General features: G+C 34.2%; 1 protein-coding gene across 1 annotated transcript in view; it reads left to right on the forward strand.

Moving 5' to 3' along the window:
- The window catches only part of LOC139700083 (protein phosphatase 1 regulatory subunit 14C), a 168,167-nt gene extending 156,961 nt beyond the window's left edge, over positions 1–11,206 (forward strand). Inside the window, exons 3-5 of the mRNA XM_071598583.1 lie at positions 4,020–4,133; positions 6,246–6,287; positions 8,748–11,206. Coding sequence (XP_071454684.1) covers positions 4,020–4,133; positions 6,246–6,287; positions 8,748–8,789 — 198 coding nt within the window. The 3' untranslated portion in view covers positions 8,790–11,206. The remainder of the gene's footprint in view (positions 1–4,019; positions 4,134–6,245; positions 6,288–8,747) is intronic.
- Positions 11,207–20,228: the final 9,022 nt, after the last annotated feature.

Consider the following 20,228-nt stretch of genomic DNA (forward strand, 5'->3'; position numbering starts at 1 on the left):
TGCCATAGTAAAGCAATCAGCTCGCTCCCTACCCTCTATTCTCGTGCAGTTGGATAAAGGAATTTTTGGGTGGTCGTGACCCTCGTTTTCGGGTACTTGGAAATCGGTGCTTCAGGAATGGAGGGATGGGAAAGGGTGGTTGTTCGACGTTCATGGCGTTGACCCAATTTCCATCCTCGCTTCAACCCTCGCCTGAGCAGTAGGAAAATCTCTGGCGGTCGAAACGATGGTGCGTGCCATCTACACGAAGGATTAGTTTGCCCCCGCTCAAATGTGTTTGGTTCCCACATTCATCGCCGCACAGCAATCACGCTTAGTTGTGTATGCCATTTAAATTGACAAGCGTTTTAAATGCCACGTGCCATAGCTCCGGTATGAAAGTTCTTATCATCCTTCTAGAAGCAAACACTGGTCGCTTAGTGGAATATCAGATTTAAAGATATAACGCACCTGCTTGATTAATGCTTATTATCAAAGAGTAGGAATACTACCTTGATCAAACATTTCCCGGAATTTATTCAGAAAATTAAAAATACAAGTTTATTCATCTAAATCTATATTGTCCCCTTCAAAGTAATCCCCATCGACTGCAACACACTTATGCCAGCGCTTGATCCAATCCTCGAAACATTTTTTATATTCGGTTTTCGGTATGTCCATCAGTGCTTCCTGCGATTTTTCCATTACTTCCTCTCGGCTGCTAAAACGCGTTCCCCGTAATGGTTTTTTAACTCGATTGAACAGAAAGAAGTCACAGGGAGCCAAATCAGGTGAATTCGGTGGCTGTTGGATGGTATTTGTTGCATTTTTCGTCAAAAAATTACGAATAATGATAGCACTGTGCGACGGTGCGTTATCATGGTGCAAAATCCACGAGTTTTCTGCCCACATTTCTGGTCTCTTTCGGCGAATTGCTTCACGCAAACGTCTCATAACGCCCAAATAATACTCTTTGTTTACTGTCTGGCCTTCTGGCAAAAATTCATGATGCACTACACCGTTGTAATCCATGAAAACCGTCAGCATTGCCTTCTTTTTTGACTGAAAACGACGTGGTTTTTTTGGTCTCGGCTCATTTGGTGAACGCCATTCACTTGCCTGATGTCTGGATTGCGTGTCGTACTCATAAACCCACGTCTCGTCTCCAGTAATGATCCTTTTGATGTATGTGGGATCGGATTCAGCCTCGCAAATCATGTCTTTTGCGACGTCAACACGGTCTCTTTTTTGCATGAAATTGAGGTCTTTGCTGCTACACGACGGAAACCCAAATCATTAACCACAATGTCTTGGGCGGATCCATAGGCAATGTTCAAGTCCTCCGCTATTTCTCTGATGGTTAATTTGCGGTTATTGACCAACATTTCTTTTACTTTATCAATTTTTTCACCGACTTTCGATGTCGATGGTCTGCCACTGCGTTCATCATCTTCGATTGACTCACGACCACTTCTGAACCGCTCGTGCCACTGGTAAACGACCGTTTTTTTTAGAGAATCGTTGCCGAAACACTTTTCCAACATTTCCAACGTCCGTGCGCCACTAAATCCGTTTTTTACGCAAAATTTAATACAAGTTCGTTGTTGCAAATTTAAATCCATTTCTGCAATTGTAAAAAATCGCCAACACACACAGAGATAGATGTACTCTTGGCTACGTAACTTTTGCAAATGTCAAGTTATGACACTAAGATTTAAAGGGAATATCAACAACAGATGTACCAATTTAACAAAAAAACAGAACTCAAATCGGAACGATGGGAGCGCCACACGGTGGTTATTCCGGGAACTTTTTGATCAAGGTAGCAGATTTTACACGTCCTTTCAAATTCTATAATGCAGGCATCGAATGTGATGCCGGGGATGAGCTTCATGGAACCAATTCATCATATGATTGCATGCACCGTAGCAACTGAGCCATGGTGATATGAAATGTGTTGAGGGTTCCATAAAATTATTTTTTGGAAGTAATAATAATATTATGGCACCTTGTTGGTCTTTCGTAAAGCAGAACCCACTGAGGACTGTACTTTCTCCACCTTTATTAAGACATGTCCATTTTGAGACTCTTCTGTAGAATGTAATAGTGAAATGTTGGGAATGGCTGCGAACTATTCTGTTAATTATGACAGTGCTTGCTCGTATTTTTCATATGCAACCTTCATTTTTTCTAAAAATAAATTAAACCAAAAATTATGATTATATATTTGTTTTGTGTGCTTGGTTTTTTGTGATTATCCAAGCTAGGGCCAATCATCATTAGTTGAGCCACATATTCATGTCTAGAGAAATACTTGTTCACTCCACCAGATTCATTGCAAAATGCTGTATTGGGGATTTTCCTAATGATAATTGTAAATTTGTTTTTTTTCTTTTTATTGCTTGAATTTTACATGTTTGATTGATCGTATGCTTAGATATGAAAAGGGCTATTTTCCATAGACTACTGGCTATGAGACTAGTTATTTCAGTCTAAAAACCCACTCTAACTTCAAAATTGTTTTTCCCTAATGTATTCTCATTTTTATAACGACACTCCCCACATGTATTTAGTTAATAATAAGGAATTTGCAAAATTATTAGATTTAGCTAGTCAAAATGCTTCAGTTTAATTATAAAAATTCCTTTCACCTTGATATATATACAATGAGCCTTTTGAAAAGATGGAATCCTCTCTTCTGATTTTACTCATTAAAGCAAAAATCCCCTTCATTTGGTTCATTTTTCTATTTCAATGATTAATAATTCAGCCTAATGATGTTGATGAATGCATTCAATGGAATATTTGGTTAGAGCTGATTTGATTTTTGAGATAAAACTAATTTTTGAAAGAGGAAATTTAGTTTATCATGATTTCATAACCTTCTTACTATTTCTCTTTCATGCAAATATTTTTAAAGGATATGATGGTGCAATCAAATATTTGTTTGAAAATTTTCCTCTTCAAGTCCTTTTTCCCTGCTTTTCTGACTCACAGCCAAAGAATGACATCACCCCCCCCCCCCCAGCCTCAGTCACAATTCTAAGCTTTTCCAAAACTAGCCATTTCCTTTTGTTTTGAAAGACTAGGCAGAAGTAAATGGTCTTCTCTCTGGTCCTCTCTTCCTTTCCAGACCCTCAATCAACTGTCAATCTTGGCTATAAATTCAGTCAATCATTCAATTGAAGGTCTAACTCAAGACTTGCAACTGAATTGAATCCAGATTCTGCTAAATTAGAATGACCATTGGAGGTCAAATGAAGCTGAAGGTTAAATTGCACAGTGCTGTATTTACGGTGTGTCCTGCCTCTAGAGTGAATTGGAATCAGATGCAGGTTTTCAATGCACAGATTTATTTTCTGTCACTTAAGTAATTCCAAAAGTGCATATAAGCACAAATTGCAACAAAGAATATCATATGCAGCATTAGAAACACGTAATAAATTATTTTCAAATTGTGTCATAAACTCTCCAGTACAAAATGCATCAAGCACATTGGGTTACTGTTTAAAAGGGCATTTGGATTCCTATCACATTTCCCCTTCTTGTAACATAACATTGTTTCCCATTGATGGTTTCCTACATGTCTTCCAGCTCACCTATCCCAATTTAGGAACCTAAGCCCTGAAGTTGAAACCCTTATCAGAAATATATATCAAATATGCATTTGAGTAATGCCATAGAGTAAATATGACTATGTATTCATTCTATGCCTGTTGATATTAATTGATTTAATGCATCATTTATATACCTTTTAAGGTTTGTGCAAAAGCAAATAATGCATTTCATAAATAAAAATATTCCTTTTGCATTTTATCTTTGAAATACTTTTCAATTCTGGTAAACTATGATCTTGCAATCGCAAGTAAAATTGTCATTATAGGTATAAAAATTCATAAAATTAAATTTACTGATCAATCTGTAAACATCCTCATTGATTTTTGTTATGTTACTTTGGTACCTCTATTACATGGCTTATCAGAAAAGGCATACTTAATGAGTGGGGGACATATAATTAATGTATGATCATTTTTTCACAGGATTCATCATGTGGATCTGGAGTGGGTAACTCAGAGCATCGCAGTGAGGTGGAGGTGGATCTTGACCATCTGCTGGACATGGATGATGATGAACAGCGAAGGCGGCACTTACAGGCTAGTATATTCTGTTTTAATATTGACGTATAGTATTTTTATTTGCTCAAGAATCGTGTACAACTCTTGGTACTAACTAGCGTGTCATCAGAGGGAGTAGCCGGAGTGGAGTCTCTCTCTCTATGGATAATAGTGTATAATACGCAAAAATAGATCATATGAATCCAGGTCTCATTGTTTTAGGTGAAAACGAATGAAAGTGTGACTTCTGCTTGCGATGCCTATGCTGCTGTCTGTGGTTTAACCTCCATAGGATATATTTCATTAAACTCTTGTGTTTATCATTTTAATTTGATGATTTTTTGAGTGCCATATTAAAATTTTTATTGTAGAACGTAATTCTCTGGCTTTTTGGAAAAATGTCTCTTCTTGTACATGAATTCGAACCATGAATATTTCATTAAAAATCATCGTACATTTTTACACTTCTGGTGCAGTAACTTCTCCAGTGCTTATTCTGTAAAAATCTGATCATACTTAAAGAGAAAGTCATGCAAAAATATTACATCTCATAAAACCAACTCTTCATGCAATGGAGAAGGTTGGTGTGGGTATAACATAACATTGCAAAGCCATTGAAGCAAAATGGAAACGAAATTAATGAAGGAAATTTCATAAATTATTCTTGAATAAGATGCCATAAATCATTTCTGTGGTTTGTATATGGATGGCATGGAAAAAAATGAAAATGTTTCTTAGCAAATTTTTTACATTCTAGTGAATTTAGTGTCCCAGAAAATTCCCTTCTCCTCCAGCCTTAGTGTAATTCTTGTTATCTTTTTGTGAGAACATTTTTTTTGAGTAATTTATATGATCTTTCCCTAACAGTAAGTGGCCACCACATTTACCATTCATGTAGGCCGGGTAGTTAGATAATATTTTCATGGCCATGGGGCAAAACATTTTGTAAAGTAACTATGTCTAGTACCTAGTCTCGGTACCAGTTCAAGTCGCAGTCAGAGTGTTTATCCATATCCCTAAGAGTCAATGTGTTTTTTTTAAGCTAATTGCAATAGTGACGTTAATAAATGAATCATTCTTTATGATATTTTGGCAGTTTTTATCCTATGGTTCAATCTCTTCATTTTATCTGCTTTTCGTACTTAGAAGCATCCATTATGAATTAACAATATGCCAATAAGGTTGCAAATTAATGGTAAAAAATGTGGATCCAATTTATGGCGTAAAAGATTTGACTTTAGATTGTTTAAGCACATAGTAAATTTAAGATTCCTAAAGCATATCTGTCATTATGGCATCTTTGTATTTGATCTAAATGTAACAACTTGAGATGTTTATCATTTATTTTATTTTACTAACTGCATTGCATGAAGATACTTTCTCTCTCATTTCTATTTCATTTTTTCAAAAAACTTCCTATGATTAAATAATAGAGTAGATTCTCCCCACATTCTCGTTTTGCTATTTTTGAACTCAAATTGAAGTGGAAGTGCAAATCCTGATGAAAAATAAACTAAATTGTTTTATCAAATAGTTAAAGAGCTTGAAAATATTTCTTATTGAGACGTAATGAATCCTTAAGGATTGTGATTTGCAAATCACAAAATGTGTTGTTTTCTCTGGCTTCTCTTACTTTGCACATATGGCGAATTGTTATTTTTTTCTCACTGTTTAATTCATTAATAATTCAATAATGAGTTTAAAAATTGATCAATTTCATGCTGTAATTTTAATAGTTAACAAGCACCATTGAAATGGACTAATGCTATTTATAAACATGACCATATTAAACCCTACTGCTAAAGAAAACACTCCTCAAAATTTCATTTGTAATTACATAGGATCATAACATTCAGCACGATAGTAGTTAATAAGCTATTTAAAAAACTGTCAGTCAGCCATGCTGCACCATGTATTTATACTATACACATGTACTTATTTAAATTAGACTTTTTTCAATTTCATATGTGCTATTATACTCAAAGTTTAATATTTAAGCATTATTTCTTTAACTAAAGTAAGATCATTGCAATCTAGCTAGGCCCAGAGTAACCTAGAGTCTAGAAGTAGCATAGACTTATGCAACCATGAAGGTACTAGATATAATTTTCAGATTATGCATGCTAATTGTTTTTTTTGCATATTTTTTAGGAGGTGCTTGTTGATGCCAAGAAATCACCACGTGATGTGAAGGTAAATATTTCAGTTGGGGAAAAAAATGGCTGATATCAACCCGCATTGCTATTAAATAATGTTTAAGATGGACATTTAGAAACTGGACGCTTTTTATACTTATATCAGAATTTGGGTTCAGAATTTTAAACAATAATAAGTGAAAGAAACTCTGGCTTTTATCGATCAAGGACTCATATTCAATGTTTTGTTTGCAGCTGTTGAGTTGACCTCTATCTTGGAAAGAGTTGGAAAAGTTTTATGCTCATATGATAGTTAATATTCTGTGAAAATTCACTCACTATCTTCATCTTATTTCTCTCCCATTTCATAGACTCACCTTGATTCACCCTACTTCCATTTCACGGCTGGAGAGAAATGTAGATTTGTTTTTGGAAATGATTAGTTGTGTTTATTATGGATATTAATGCTTTTATTAATGGGCATTGTCTGCTTATTCCATTTTAATTGTTGAAATTCGATAAACTTTTTTCAGTTGCATGTGCCTTTGTCACAATCATGATCCAGCTCTATTTTAATTCACATACATATTTGATCTGTCAAAGCATATTCTTTAATAATGATATCACCATTTATTATGACCAGAATGACTGGAATGCTTGTCACAGCAGATCCAGGGGAAGAAAGGGGAGACAGGGCATCTCCTCTAGAGCCCTTCTATATATATGATATTTCATTTGGTTACAAAAATTGTTTAAAATGCCAAGTACCCAACAACCAGTTAAAAAATATTATTTGTTCAGTTTGAAAAAAGCTGTTACATTGCATTTGTTCCTGCATTCTTCCTGTTCCCTTCCACTCTTCTTCCATGTCAACATGAATCACCCCTGTAAGGAGATGTAGTTTATGACAATTTTGAAGCTAAATTGCTTTAGTTTTTATTGAGAAATTTGCACTACAAAAATTAATAATAGTACTCCAAGGTACGAACCTGATTACTGTTGTTCATTTGTCTGGACTAAAGCATAGAGTATAAGGGATAACATTCTTTACATTGTATTTGCAATTGGAAAGTTCTGAGAATAATTGTAGACATTTTTTCATGAGAATTAATGTGTTGACTATAAGTGGATTTTTATAGATTATCAATGGACGAGTTTAGGAGTCAGAATACAAATAAATTTACTTTGTCTTGAAGGCACAAATTCCTTCAAATAAAATGAAAATAAAAATCATTTTCCTGTCAGAAAGTTAAATATAAATAACACTTATTTTATAGATTAACGTATTCATGTTAAAAATTGTAACCCTGCTTCAGTGTTTAACGAAAAAAATGTATATATTTAAATTTTTTTTATGGTTTGTATTGCTCTAGCTCCTCAGCCACTTATTTTTCTGCTCTTATCCACTTTAAGTGTCTGAATAAAAGCAATAGAAATACCACCAACTTAGCTTCAAGCCGAGAAGTAGGCATAAATTCAATATTAATTAGAGCATAATCTGTCCATTGTGTTACCCTTGAGAATGTTGTTCCCTTTGAACTCAATAAAATTTGTGTCTTATTAATTAGCGACACAATTTCAATTTTTAGTGGCAAAAAAAACAACTTTTGTACTTGAATTTTCACTCTGAAAGGTCAAGAGGTAAAATTACTAATTTCTTAATGTCCTTTGACCCAGGTAAATCGTCTCTAAAGTATTTTTCTAATGGTTTCTCAATCCACATTTTATGCTTAAGTATCTAGTTTAAAAAATTCAGTGTCATATCTATTTCTTGATGAACATTTACTTCATTATTCCTTATAAACTGTACTCCAGCCCATAACCTTTTTCTACGGTAAATTGCATGATTAGGGACTGCCTTGATTTCAGGTTTCAATAATAAACACTGTACTTAGCAAAGCATTTAAACAATACCTTAGCCCACCTTTTCAAAAGCATTTTATGAAGAAATAACAATTCTGCAAATAATTGAATATATTTTTGTGCTAAAAAAATCTGGGCTGAATATGAATTGGCTGTAGCCCCAGCTTACAGAATGCAGCAACATAACTTCCTTTTTTCCTATGCAAATTGAATTGAAAAAAGGAAGTTATGTTGCGGCACCCTGTAATATTTTATTCATAGTCACCATCATGATTTACTGTTGTATAACTTAATTACCAAAATTGTGGAAAGTATTTTCCAGGTCCAATCAAAACTATATTTAGAAGTCACATGACTCAGTTAAATTGGCTGTACATTTAAAGATTAAAAACATATCTTGCTGGGTATTTTAAAGTAACTTGGATATCATTTTGGTCTGCCAACCATAAATTTGAATCTATTCTGATAACTTCAAAGCTGCTGTGACAACAGACTTGTGTCATACTCTGCATTAAGAAGAAAATTATCTACACAAAATGTGTAATGGTATAAATTGCGTATATTTGACCTGCAATTATGTAAAAATAATGAGAAGTAATTGACACATTGCGTATGAATTGAGTGTTCAAGGGCCCTTCTTATGACTTCATTCCAGAAATTCGTGGAGGATCTACTCCAGAGAGCTAAGACACTCTGAATAATCAGCACAGGCCTGTCATCATATGAGGGGAATCTGTACCAGGTGAACAGCAATCATCTTGAGTTCTCACCTGGCAATGCCATCAAGTGGAAACGAGTGGAACTGAAGAGTTTTAGCCAGAAAATGCTTCTAATATGTTCCAAGCAGTTTGCGCCTGATGGCAGATATGTGCCATCGATATATCGATGAGTTTGCATATATTTGTAATTCAGTTAATGATGAACTTTCCACTGGAATGAATGCAAAACACCAACCCATCAGTGTGGATGTTAATATTACCATAATGAGTGGTATAGGTAGAAACATGAAACAGATATGTAGGCTAGTCTATGAAGTAGGAAATTTTGTATGTAAAACCTAAGTTTATTTTGCAGTGGATTTTTTCTTCTGTTAAGTGTGGTGATGTTTCATAAGGGTTTATTAGGTTGAACGAAACCTTTAATACGAACTTGATTTTACTGTGGAACGTATGTTGTGAAGTTTTTTGTTCATGTCATCTCCTTAATGATTAAAACCAATGCCTTGTCATATTTAATGCTACTCAAAATATATTTTTCAGTATTCATTAAGCAAGTTTTTTTGAAGTAGAGTATTAAAGGCTTTACAATCCTAACTGATATATTTTGGTTTCCTTTTAATTTGAACCGAATATATCCTGCTTTGTGATGTATTCAACCCATTGTTCAAGTTCCACGTTAATATATTGTTAGATAATAGCTAACTTGCACAAAAGTAACATTATTAAATTGTAATCACATTTATGTTCATAGTTTTCTTTTATATTTTTCATTATCCTTGTGGTATAATGGAAATGGTCTGACATTGCTAGTATGTTTTTTGAAGTGCATAAACTTCATATCACCTCAGGTATACATAATCGATTCCTTCCATCCAACCTGATTTTTGTCCTTGTTGATAGATTTTAATTTTTTGGTTTCTGGAAATTCCCATTAAGAGAGAGAGAGAGAGATATTTCACCATCATGATTGCCGTGTGACTGTTATCACTAAACTTTTCAAGGTTTCATGAAGGGATTTTATAGCCGAAATAAATTTTATAAATTGGTATTTGCTAATTTACTATAAAAAAAATCTTCTACTAGTGTAATAAGACTGGAAAAACCTACTCGTGGCTGTATGTTAAATTTTAAGCTGGATTTTGTTGTCGATAAAACATTTGAAAATATAACTTACCCACTAATGATCAATTTTATTTTACCATGTTCTCTCTACAAATGTAAAAAAATGCTTACTTGTGTGAAACTTCCTTTATCAGTGGTGTTTAGAGTAAAGACAGTTTTTTATAATGTATCATGATTGTTAGTCATATGTACCTGCAATCTAAATGTATTCCATTTTTTTTTTTTAATATTCCCATTTTAGGTGTCACTGGTATTTTGTTATCGACTGCAACAATAGGCATAGTCCATTGGACATTGTCATTTTTTGGTTATTGGCATCTGTATTTTCTAAGTTATGAGCTTAACTAAGCTGTTTTTCAATGAGTTTTGGACAGCTACAGATTTCACTTTTAAGTATTTCTGTCTGGATTTTCTGTATAAGAAGTTTCTCACGATATTTGGAAAAAACAAATGCTGATAAATATGACATCAGATTATTTTATTAGCTTTGAACACCTTGGAGCTGGTTTTTTTGTCATCTGGTATGCAACATATATTTGAAGGCTGCAGGAAATGTTAAATAAAAGAATTTCATTTAAAAAAATAATTGATAATCATAGTCTTCAATTGACCAAATGCTGGTCCAATAAAATGTTGCTGTGATGGGCTGTGTGTTATTTAATATGAGTTTTGAGGACACCAATCTGAAAATGGTGAATACTCATGGTAGTGGTCACCAATTCTTTCCAAATGAGCTGTGAATGTTTCCAGATTTTGTGTCTCAAATGGTCCATGCAAGGTTTCTTGTCCAAGTGGATATATAAACAGTTGTGATCTCATACACTCAAAACACCCACCACTCATTATTTGAACCCATTTTAAACAATTTTCATATAAAGTTCATTTTGTGGCAGTTGCCATTATGCCATTGTTTGTCATGTTTTGTAAAGTGCATTGGTAGGCAACTTTTTAGATTATAGCCTGTCATTTCACTTCTCATTTATGGACTTATGGTCTAAATATTGGCCTATGGACAGACTTTATCCATTAAAGGATAAGCATTGTGGAACATTATAGACCTTAGTAGGTCAATGCTTCAACCAATAAAAATGTGAGCTTAAGTATGTTTTCAAAAATCTTAACAGAAATGTGTGATGTGTTGCTATGATGCAATGCACTGCCAGTTTTTTTTAATACCAGTGCTTCGTACTTTTGGAAAAATGATCCTGCCTCTTTTTAGAGTCCAGGGAAAATTTGCTCTTTGTAATGTATAATGTGAAATAAAATGTGAATGGAAAAGGAGTTGTTGCATTATTCATTTTGCTATTGATTAGAATAGACTTGGAGATCTTAGCCATCGACTTGTGCATCTTTTCTAATCATTTTCGGAATTAAAATATACTTTTCGAGTATGATTGAATACTTTTAATTAGCATATCTAGGTCCAGACACTTAATGCAGTAAGACGATGACTAATGATAATGTTTTATTTCTGGTGGTGGTCACTGTGAAATAATCAGAAGTGTATTACTTCTTATACTGTCTAAATATTTCATACCAACTGTTAATCATGAATAAAAATTAATAATATACTTCTCCATTGTGTATTTGACATTGGCACAGGCAAATAGTGTAGCACACAAATGGGCTAACATAATCAATAATTGACCAAGTGAGGGCATATTTAGTAAGTTGACTAATATACTCCATTTGAGAATTTCCTCCTCCCTAATTTTCTGCTCATTACTAGGGCTACTTCTTATTGACCCCCTGAGCCTCAGTTTTTAAGTTTCTCTGCAGCAATCATTTTATTTGACTTTTTTGCAATCATCTTAGGCACAGTTCTTAACATCTATTATTCTTTTCTCGATTTCTTTTGAAAATACTAGTATTTCATCTACACATTTGAATGATCTGAACCTCTACTGTGTTTTCTTTTCTGCAGCTGTTGTTGACTTCCCTTTGAAGGGATTTTTGTGATGAAAACAACAAAAACCTTGAATGCCCATGTACTTTGCCTCTCTCTTATGTTTATGACGGCAAGTAATCACATAGGTGAAAGATTGGATAGATTTATATACTTGAGGAAATAAAGAACATTTGAGATCATTAGAGTCTGGATGAGAACATATTTGAGATAAAACACTTCATAATTTTTAGAAAAGATTATGTATTATGGGCAGAGGAAGAGATGAGAAAGAAGTAAGAAATTATATTTTAAGAACAAGGAAAGATCACTAAAAAACAGTCGAGTTTTAGCTGGAGAGATTGATAAATAACAATGATCCACCGGGTCAAACACCATTTGAGATGAGGACAAAAAGGAAGAATCCAAAAGTACCTAAATATCAATTAGAGAAGGCTAATGAAAGTTCGTAGTCGCTGTTCTAAAAGGCTTTTGGTCATGGAAGGTCTTCAATTAAGTAATAAAAATGCTTGCTTTGAATTGGTGTTTCTTAGTCATAGGAACAGATACTTCTCATTATATTTTTACATTTTTTATTACAGTACTACAGTATTACAGTTTTGAGAGTTGACTGTAGATGGTATTGCAGATCAAAGTAAAGTGCATGAAATAATTTTTACTTGTGCCCTGCATGATATATGTATTCATCAATTGGGAAGAAAATTAGTTAGAGGGTAAATAAATGCACATATAAGCGTCTGAAAAAGGTGATGTTCCATTCAACTATGACATACATCTTTTGGAGCTCAAACGTGAGAGTGGTTTCAAAAACCTGATATTTTGAATTTGGAATGTAAGGTTAGAGTTATTATTTGTTAAATTACCATGATTATGGATTCCATGGTCCATTTCTCTTACTGTACAAAATTGGAGTGTGAATCATACATTTGAACTCAATATATATTTTCTCCCTCCCAATTCCCAATCATTTTCTTCCAAACCACTAATTTATCTCTTTTTTATCTATGTGGAGATGGTCACTCCTAACCTCCCTATCCCTTTTCACTGCTTTCCTGCTCCTTTCCCTATCTTCCCTCCACCAAGTGAGATCTATGTATATGAGAGTACACCTATATTATTGTACCTTTACAATGGCAATCACCTGTCAACACTGGTAGTGTCTTCCACAATAGAAAAGATTACTAAGAATTTTATTTAGATATTATTATGCATTGATTCCTCAACATTAAGCCAGAATTAAAAAACATGATTATAAGTTTTTCTTTGGTTGAAAAGCTTTGGCACATAACCGGGTAAAAGTTCAGCTGTACACAGTAATTTTATCTAAATTTCTATAAAATCATGTGAATTTGTTAAAAATACACCATATTCCTCAGTGCAATTCATGTCAATTTACAGATTTAAGAAATAAGTAAACAAAATACATTTTCATCATCATCAACAATTAGATAGCATTCCACGAATAAGTTATCAATCAATCTTTGCAAAATAGATGGCAGGTAAGTACCTCATTCTAGTAATAGTTTTTCAGACATCTGTGTGACTTATTATTTTTTCTGTTGGTGTTGCCTAAAGTTGAACTGAGAAAGCATGTTCTCTCCTGAAGATGACAGATTCTGTTTGACTTTTACCCTGAATTTAATTCAAAGAAATAATACGAACAATTTTAGCTTTATTGATGACGCTAATAACAGTATCAATGATCCTGACGATATTTGTAATTCATGTAATAATGAATGAATTTCTGTGAACATGAAGACTTCATGACTAAAATAATATAATAACCTTTGATGGCTAAGCATTTTCTCCTTGGCTTGAAATTAGAAGGCACTTATACTTTTTTACATAAACATTTATGGCAAATTGATTTCATTCAGCTCATGCATGCCAGCCTTTCCAAATCCTCATTACTTCGAAACACCTTTGATTTAACCCAATTCTGAAGTAAATTTCTATTGAGGGAACTACACAATGGCTTATTACAAACAGTTAAGCTAATGAAACTTGTGAAATAATTAAGGAAATTTAGTGTAGAGGACACATAAATTGTAATAAATACAAGAGGAATACTCTTGTGTTTTTATAAATAATATTTGCAGTTATAATGAATAGCTAAAAATTTTCAATATTCAACAAGAAATAAATTTATTATGACCTAGTTTTCAATATTATTCATCTTTAGATGCAATTAGGGCAAGTGCCATCTTATACATATATGTATAATTATAACTTGGGATGGGAGGGATGGAGGATGAACTGTGGGTTTAATAGGGACTGAGGTAAATTGTATCCTATTGTTATAAGTTTCATTTTATCACGTGTTAAGATAAATATTGAGGGCACCTACACTACAGGCAGGAGGTTTCTTGGAACATACTCCTAATTTTTAGAACCTCTAAATATTTTGTTCTAGAGGGATTAAAAAGAACATATTAATAGTATTAACCAAAGAACTAAACACTTAATTGTATTAGCCTAAAGCCTACTACTAATATTAACTGTACAGGAGCTAGTAACCTAATTTTAGTTTCAATATTCCATTACACCGGAGCATTTGATATAAATGACTCTTTATATTACCTGTACAATTATTCCCAATGAGGAAATGCCATTAATTCTTATAATATGAAGTTCTCTCTGAATAAAATTATCATAGCACAGAAACAGGGTAAAATTAATAAGTCGTATCTCTTCAATAACCTTAGCACTAAAACTGAAATGAATATTTTAGAGGTCAGATAATTTTGGTACTGCTGCACACGGGGCCATAACTCTTTATGAATTGTGTACATTCTGTGCCACGGTGGTAAATAGTGCAGGGTCAAAACAAACTAACTAATTATTGGTCACCAAACATTTGTAATCAAAATCTGCTCCATGAATCAAAACTTGCAACTGCAAATATTAGAGAAATTTTTGTTTCCATTTTCAGAGATTCAATGTTAAGGTTCAATGATTCATATCCCATGGGTGAAAGATTCGTAAAATCATTTGAATGTGTATTTGAAAAAGAGAGAGATTCTAGAATAGAGGCCTCAAAGAGTCTTCAGAGTATTGGGACTGAGGGTAAAGAGTCAATGCTCTCATGCTCCATTAACTCTTTACCTTGTATCCTTAATGATTCATCAGAATATAAATGCACTAGTACTCCCATGGTTAAGAGATCATTAGGAGATACAGGCATGAAGAAAACTGGTCAACTGGCACTTCCTTCTCCAAGATTCCAGCCAAAGCTACCCTCACCTAAATCTCCTTACTGGGATTCTTCAACTGCAAAAGCCAAGAGATATGCAGAAATGGTAAAACAGCGGGAGGCAGAGAAGAAGAAACCAAAGTAATGTTATTGTGGTATTCATCAATTTGGCTGTAGAATTTCTTACTGGGAATAATGATTTCAAAAAGTCTGATGTAAAATTGTTTTAGTGTTTGATTCAATCAATATTTTATTCAAAATAAGATAATGAAATATTGACCTCATTCTCATTCAAAACATAATTTCAGAATCGCACTCAAACAAAAATTTTCGAGTCCTCTCTTCACCACTGACAGCCATCTCTTTCCAACTCTATGCAGTTTGGGACCATGATGGGCTACTCATGAGATGACAGTTGATACTGATTTACCTGAAGTAGCCTTCATAATCTGCTGGAGAAATGAATTGAACGCCCCACTTATACGTAATACAACATTTGAATGTGTGAAATAAACTCCTTTGAATAAAATTAACCTAAACTATATAGATACTGTTACATAACCTCAAAAGATCTATCACCATGATCAATGTAGGTAATCAGTTACCTTTTTTAGTTTCGATGAGGATTATGCTAACAATGAGATTCATGGATTTTAAATATAAGAAAGATGTAAGTTTGAAACCACATAATAATCCATATAGGTAACCAATTGTGTCTGCTGTTTTAATTTATGATTAAAATCGCTATATGTTTCCTCATAAATGAAGTTTTATGAATTAATTCTTAAAAGAAACTCTTAACTTCTTCCTCCATTCAGTTTGTGCCATGCTCTTTCAGTGAAAATACAGAAATAGCATTGAAAGTATTTGGTTTTATTTGATTTCTCTGGCTTGAAGTGGTGCTAGATTTGACAAAGGGAAAATCAAACAATCATCTAGCCCATCATGAGTAGCCCATCAATCATGAGGAGCCCATCCTACAAGGTTTCCATAAAAAGTGTCGGTATCTATGTTTTCATGATGTATGCATGAAATGCTGAATTAAGACCGTCGGTTAAGGGCATGCATGATCACAGATCATATTAACATTGATAAGATGGCAGTTCAATCCATTATCACTGAAAATTTGACAATGCGAAAGATCTGCACTAAACTCATCCCAAAGGTCTTAATGGATGATCAAAAGCACAGTTAAGTGTCTGCTTGTGAAGAACTTCTGTAACGGTATTGTGGCGATTGATTCCCCAATCCCCTTACAGTCCCAACTTGGCCCCAGCAGACTATTTCCTTTTCCCAGAAGTAAAATACTGCCTCAAGGACACCACCATGGGACCCTAAGTGCTGTCTTGCACGCATACCCTTAAGGACCTTCCAGAATCCACCTATCAGGGAGCCTTTGAGACATGGAAAATCCAATGGCAAAAGTGTGTCGATGCTCGAGGAATGTACTTTGAAGAATTTTGAGGTATTGTTGCAATATCTGAAATAAATCTATTTTTCCAAATCCCTCCCGACACTTTTTATACAAGCCATGTATATTCCCTCCCTAAAGGACCTAAATCCTAACATTTACCTCCAGTTGATAGAGATATGACTTTATATTTTAGAAGTGACTATTGAATAGGGGGTCCAAGCATCTAGAGGCTGTTTACTTTATCTGTGCTGCATGCATATTTATAGGCAAGGCATTAACAAAATAAAAAAATGAGAAAAATATTTTGAAAAAAATGTCCTGATGTCATGTAGCTCAGGCAGTAGGAGCAAATGACAAGCTGACAAATATGGTTGATGATTTGAGTCTCCATGGTGTTCAACTTATTTTCCTTTCATTTACATGGCTTTGAGTTTCACCTTCTTCAAGAGTACCTTTAATGATGGTGATCAATAAGTATATACTCAACAGAATGTATGAGAGCTGTTCAATAAAGGATGATCATACTTTTTTACAGCATATCTTCAATTGACCGAGGGATGTTGATGGCTCCTGTCAAAGTAGTCCCCTTAAAGTGTAATGAACTTGCCTCACATATTTTCCAGTCTTTGAAAACATGCTGTAAGCCATTTGTTGATAAAACAAGTTATCGACCTGAAGTTTGATCAGAAGGGTCAGAGATCACCTAGTACTAAGGTCAATAGTATGTTAAATTCATAGATCAGAGTAGGAGGGCCGAGTCCCTTCCCAGTGCCATTTATGGTTTCCCAGGAAGATCCATTTCTTGAAAAATCACCCAGTTTGGGGAAACCTGAGGTGTCCAGAGGCATCCACTACATTCAAACCCAGGTGGTGTAGCCAATAGATTCTCACATCCATTTCCTTAAAAATGACTTTAGTAGCCTTTACACTGATTCTGATAATTGAAAATGCTTTCCACAAAGGTATTTCTCCAGATTAGGGGACAGGTAAAAGTCACATGGGACTAGGTCTGGGCAATTAGGAGGATGAGAAATACACTTCACATCGATTTTTGTTAGATATTTGAAATCAGAATTTGTCATGGGTGGCTGAGCATTATCATGGTGCAGCATTCAGCCTATCCATTTGAAATGTAACCTTTGGTGAATGAGATTGGAGAATTTTTGGAACATCCTTAGTGAATGCTTCATCCAGAGTAACAAGATACAGAGTTGCTTATTAGTGTGCTGGAAGAATATGCTGATACACCATTCTCTGAATATGATAAAATAACGTGATCATAAATTTCCTATTTTTGCTTTTTTAGTGTTGGTAATGCCTGAGATTTCAATTAAGTGCTTTGCTGTTTACCCTTGGCATCAAAATGATGTAGCCAGGTTTAAATTTCGATGAGAGCCTTTAAAAGAGACTCCCCATCTTCCTGTAATGCCTGCACACAAATATTCTGTTATTTGGATATGAACAGTCTTGGAAACCACCATACAAAACATGTTTCATGGGCAATTTTTCTGTCAACAATGTGTGGATCACACCCGATTAAATATTCAGTATTTATAACAGTACTCATAACGTTAATTATCAATCTTCTCTCACTATGGCATCAGCACAGTGTTGTCAATGTTTAGATCTGTAAGAGAAGAGACTGGAGCTCCAGGTCTACCTTACTTTTTAATTGATTGCCTTCCCCATCAAACATTTTACACCATCTTCTTGTTGTGTTATAGGAAATATATGACATTTAATAAGCCTTTTGTAGAATACATAAGGCATATGTTTTATGCTGGCAAAAGTAAAATTTCAATGCAGCTTTGCATTGCCTCCACCATTGCCATTGACTAGCCAATATGATTCAACCTGCAACTGCTTCTGCTGATGCAACACTGGAGTTGTTTTATTGAAACTTGTGCCACTTATATTTAGCTCATAAAGTTAATGATCTATATTTAAATTAATATTTGGTATGATAATTTACTTGAATAAAAAGTTTATGAACATTATTTAATGAAATACCCTTTTAGGTTAGATTAGAATATTAAAGATTGGTTCATATATGGTTATGGTTGAACCTACCCGCCACCACTGGAAAAAGGGCAATGGAAAATAAATACTTGAAGAAGATGGAAGACTTAGACTTATATCTAAGGATTCTATGGAGCTGATATGTTAGGAAAGGAGATGTTTTAGTATAGAAACTAGAGACGAGCTGGTTAACCAAAGGAAGTAATGAAGAGATGGAAGGAATATCTGGAGAGATTGTATCAATGGGATGAGGGAGCCAAAGATGAAGAATTAATGCTGAAGGATGAAAATAGTGTAAAAAATGATGAGGAAGGATATAGAAAAGGGTATTCTACATATTGACATTGAAAAAGCAATAGAGAATTTGCAAAATACAGAGGAGACAGGTTGTAATAAGATTAAAGCAGAAATACCATAGGTAATGGAAGGTGATTGTGGATGGAATGGTGCAATGAAATACTAGTCTGCATAAGCAGTAAGTGGTAGAGAGAGAGAGAGAGAGTGTAGCGGATTTGCCTTTGAATGCTTTAATTTCATTTGTTTCATATGGTTGTGCTACCTGATAGTAAATGCTAGGAAGTGATAAAGATCTAGACTGGAAATGCAAAGAGTATGGAATGGGAGTCAATAAGGATTAGACCCAGTGTAAGGTAACAGGAGAAAGTATCCATATCAGTTTGAGAAGAAAGAAGGGTGACTACAAAAATTCAGCAATTTATGCTGCTAAAACAGTGACACTGGAGAAGGAAAGGCGATTAGAAGTGTTTGAAATGTGAATCTGGAGGATGAAGGAGTGAGATGGGTGGGGATATCAAGAATTGATGAAAAACTAGAAAAATATTGGGGAAGAAAAAGAAAAATTAGGACTATAAGGAGAAGGAAAATGAAGTTGATTTGCCTTTGAATGCTTTAATTTCATTTGTTTCATATGGTTGTGCTACCTGATAGTAAATGCTAGGAAGTGATAAAGATCTAGACTGGAAATGCAAAGAGTATGGAATGGGAGTCAATAAGGATTAGACCCAGTGTAAGGTAACAGGAGAAAGTATCCATATCAGTTTGAGAAGAAAGAAGGGTGACTACAAAAATTCAGCAATTTATGCTGCTAAAACAGTGACACTGGAGAAGGAAAGGCGATTAGAAGTGTTTGAAATGTGGATCTGGAGGATGAAGGAGTGAGATGGGTGGGGATATCAAGAATTGATGAAAAACTAGAAAAATATTGGGGAAGAAAAAGAAAAATTAGGACTATAAGGAGAAGGAAAATGAAGTTGATGAGGAAAGTCAGCTAAATATAACAGAGGGAATGATAAATAGGAGGATGAAGGGTACAAGGGTACTTGTATACCAGATGATGGATGCAATTCAGGTATGAGGTAGGCACAACTCCATTAAAAGACTGAAACAGAATAAGGAAGACTGGTCGACTATCACTGGATTGAACTTGCCTAAGACAGGACTACAATTGACTGGTCCAGGATGGGAAAAGAAGTGCATGAAAAAGGAATGCATAGGAGTGCAATGAGATGGAGCAAGATGATTTTTGAGTTATTGATACCATGCAATTTGTTTAGGCTAATGTAGCTGATACCCACATTTTTATTGTGATCCCCTCTGTAATTTAGGAGCCAAACCATCCATTTGAAAAATTGTAGTTTTTTCACCCTTCTCTGGTATAGAAAGTAGGTACCTATGTACTTGGGAGATTATTCCTAATAACTTTATTCCAGTATTCTTTACTCGATTTAACTAAAATATGAGGG

The sequence above is a fragment of the Hetaerina americana genome, unplaced genomic scaffold, assembly GCF_022747635.1.
Source record: "Hetaerina americana unplaced genomic scaffold, ioHetAmer1.1.p SCAF_10, whole genome shotgun sequence".
NCBI classification, from domain to species: domain Eukaryota; kingdom Metazoa; phylum Arthropoda; class Insecta; order Odonata; family Calopterygidae; genus Hetaerina; species Hetaerina americana.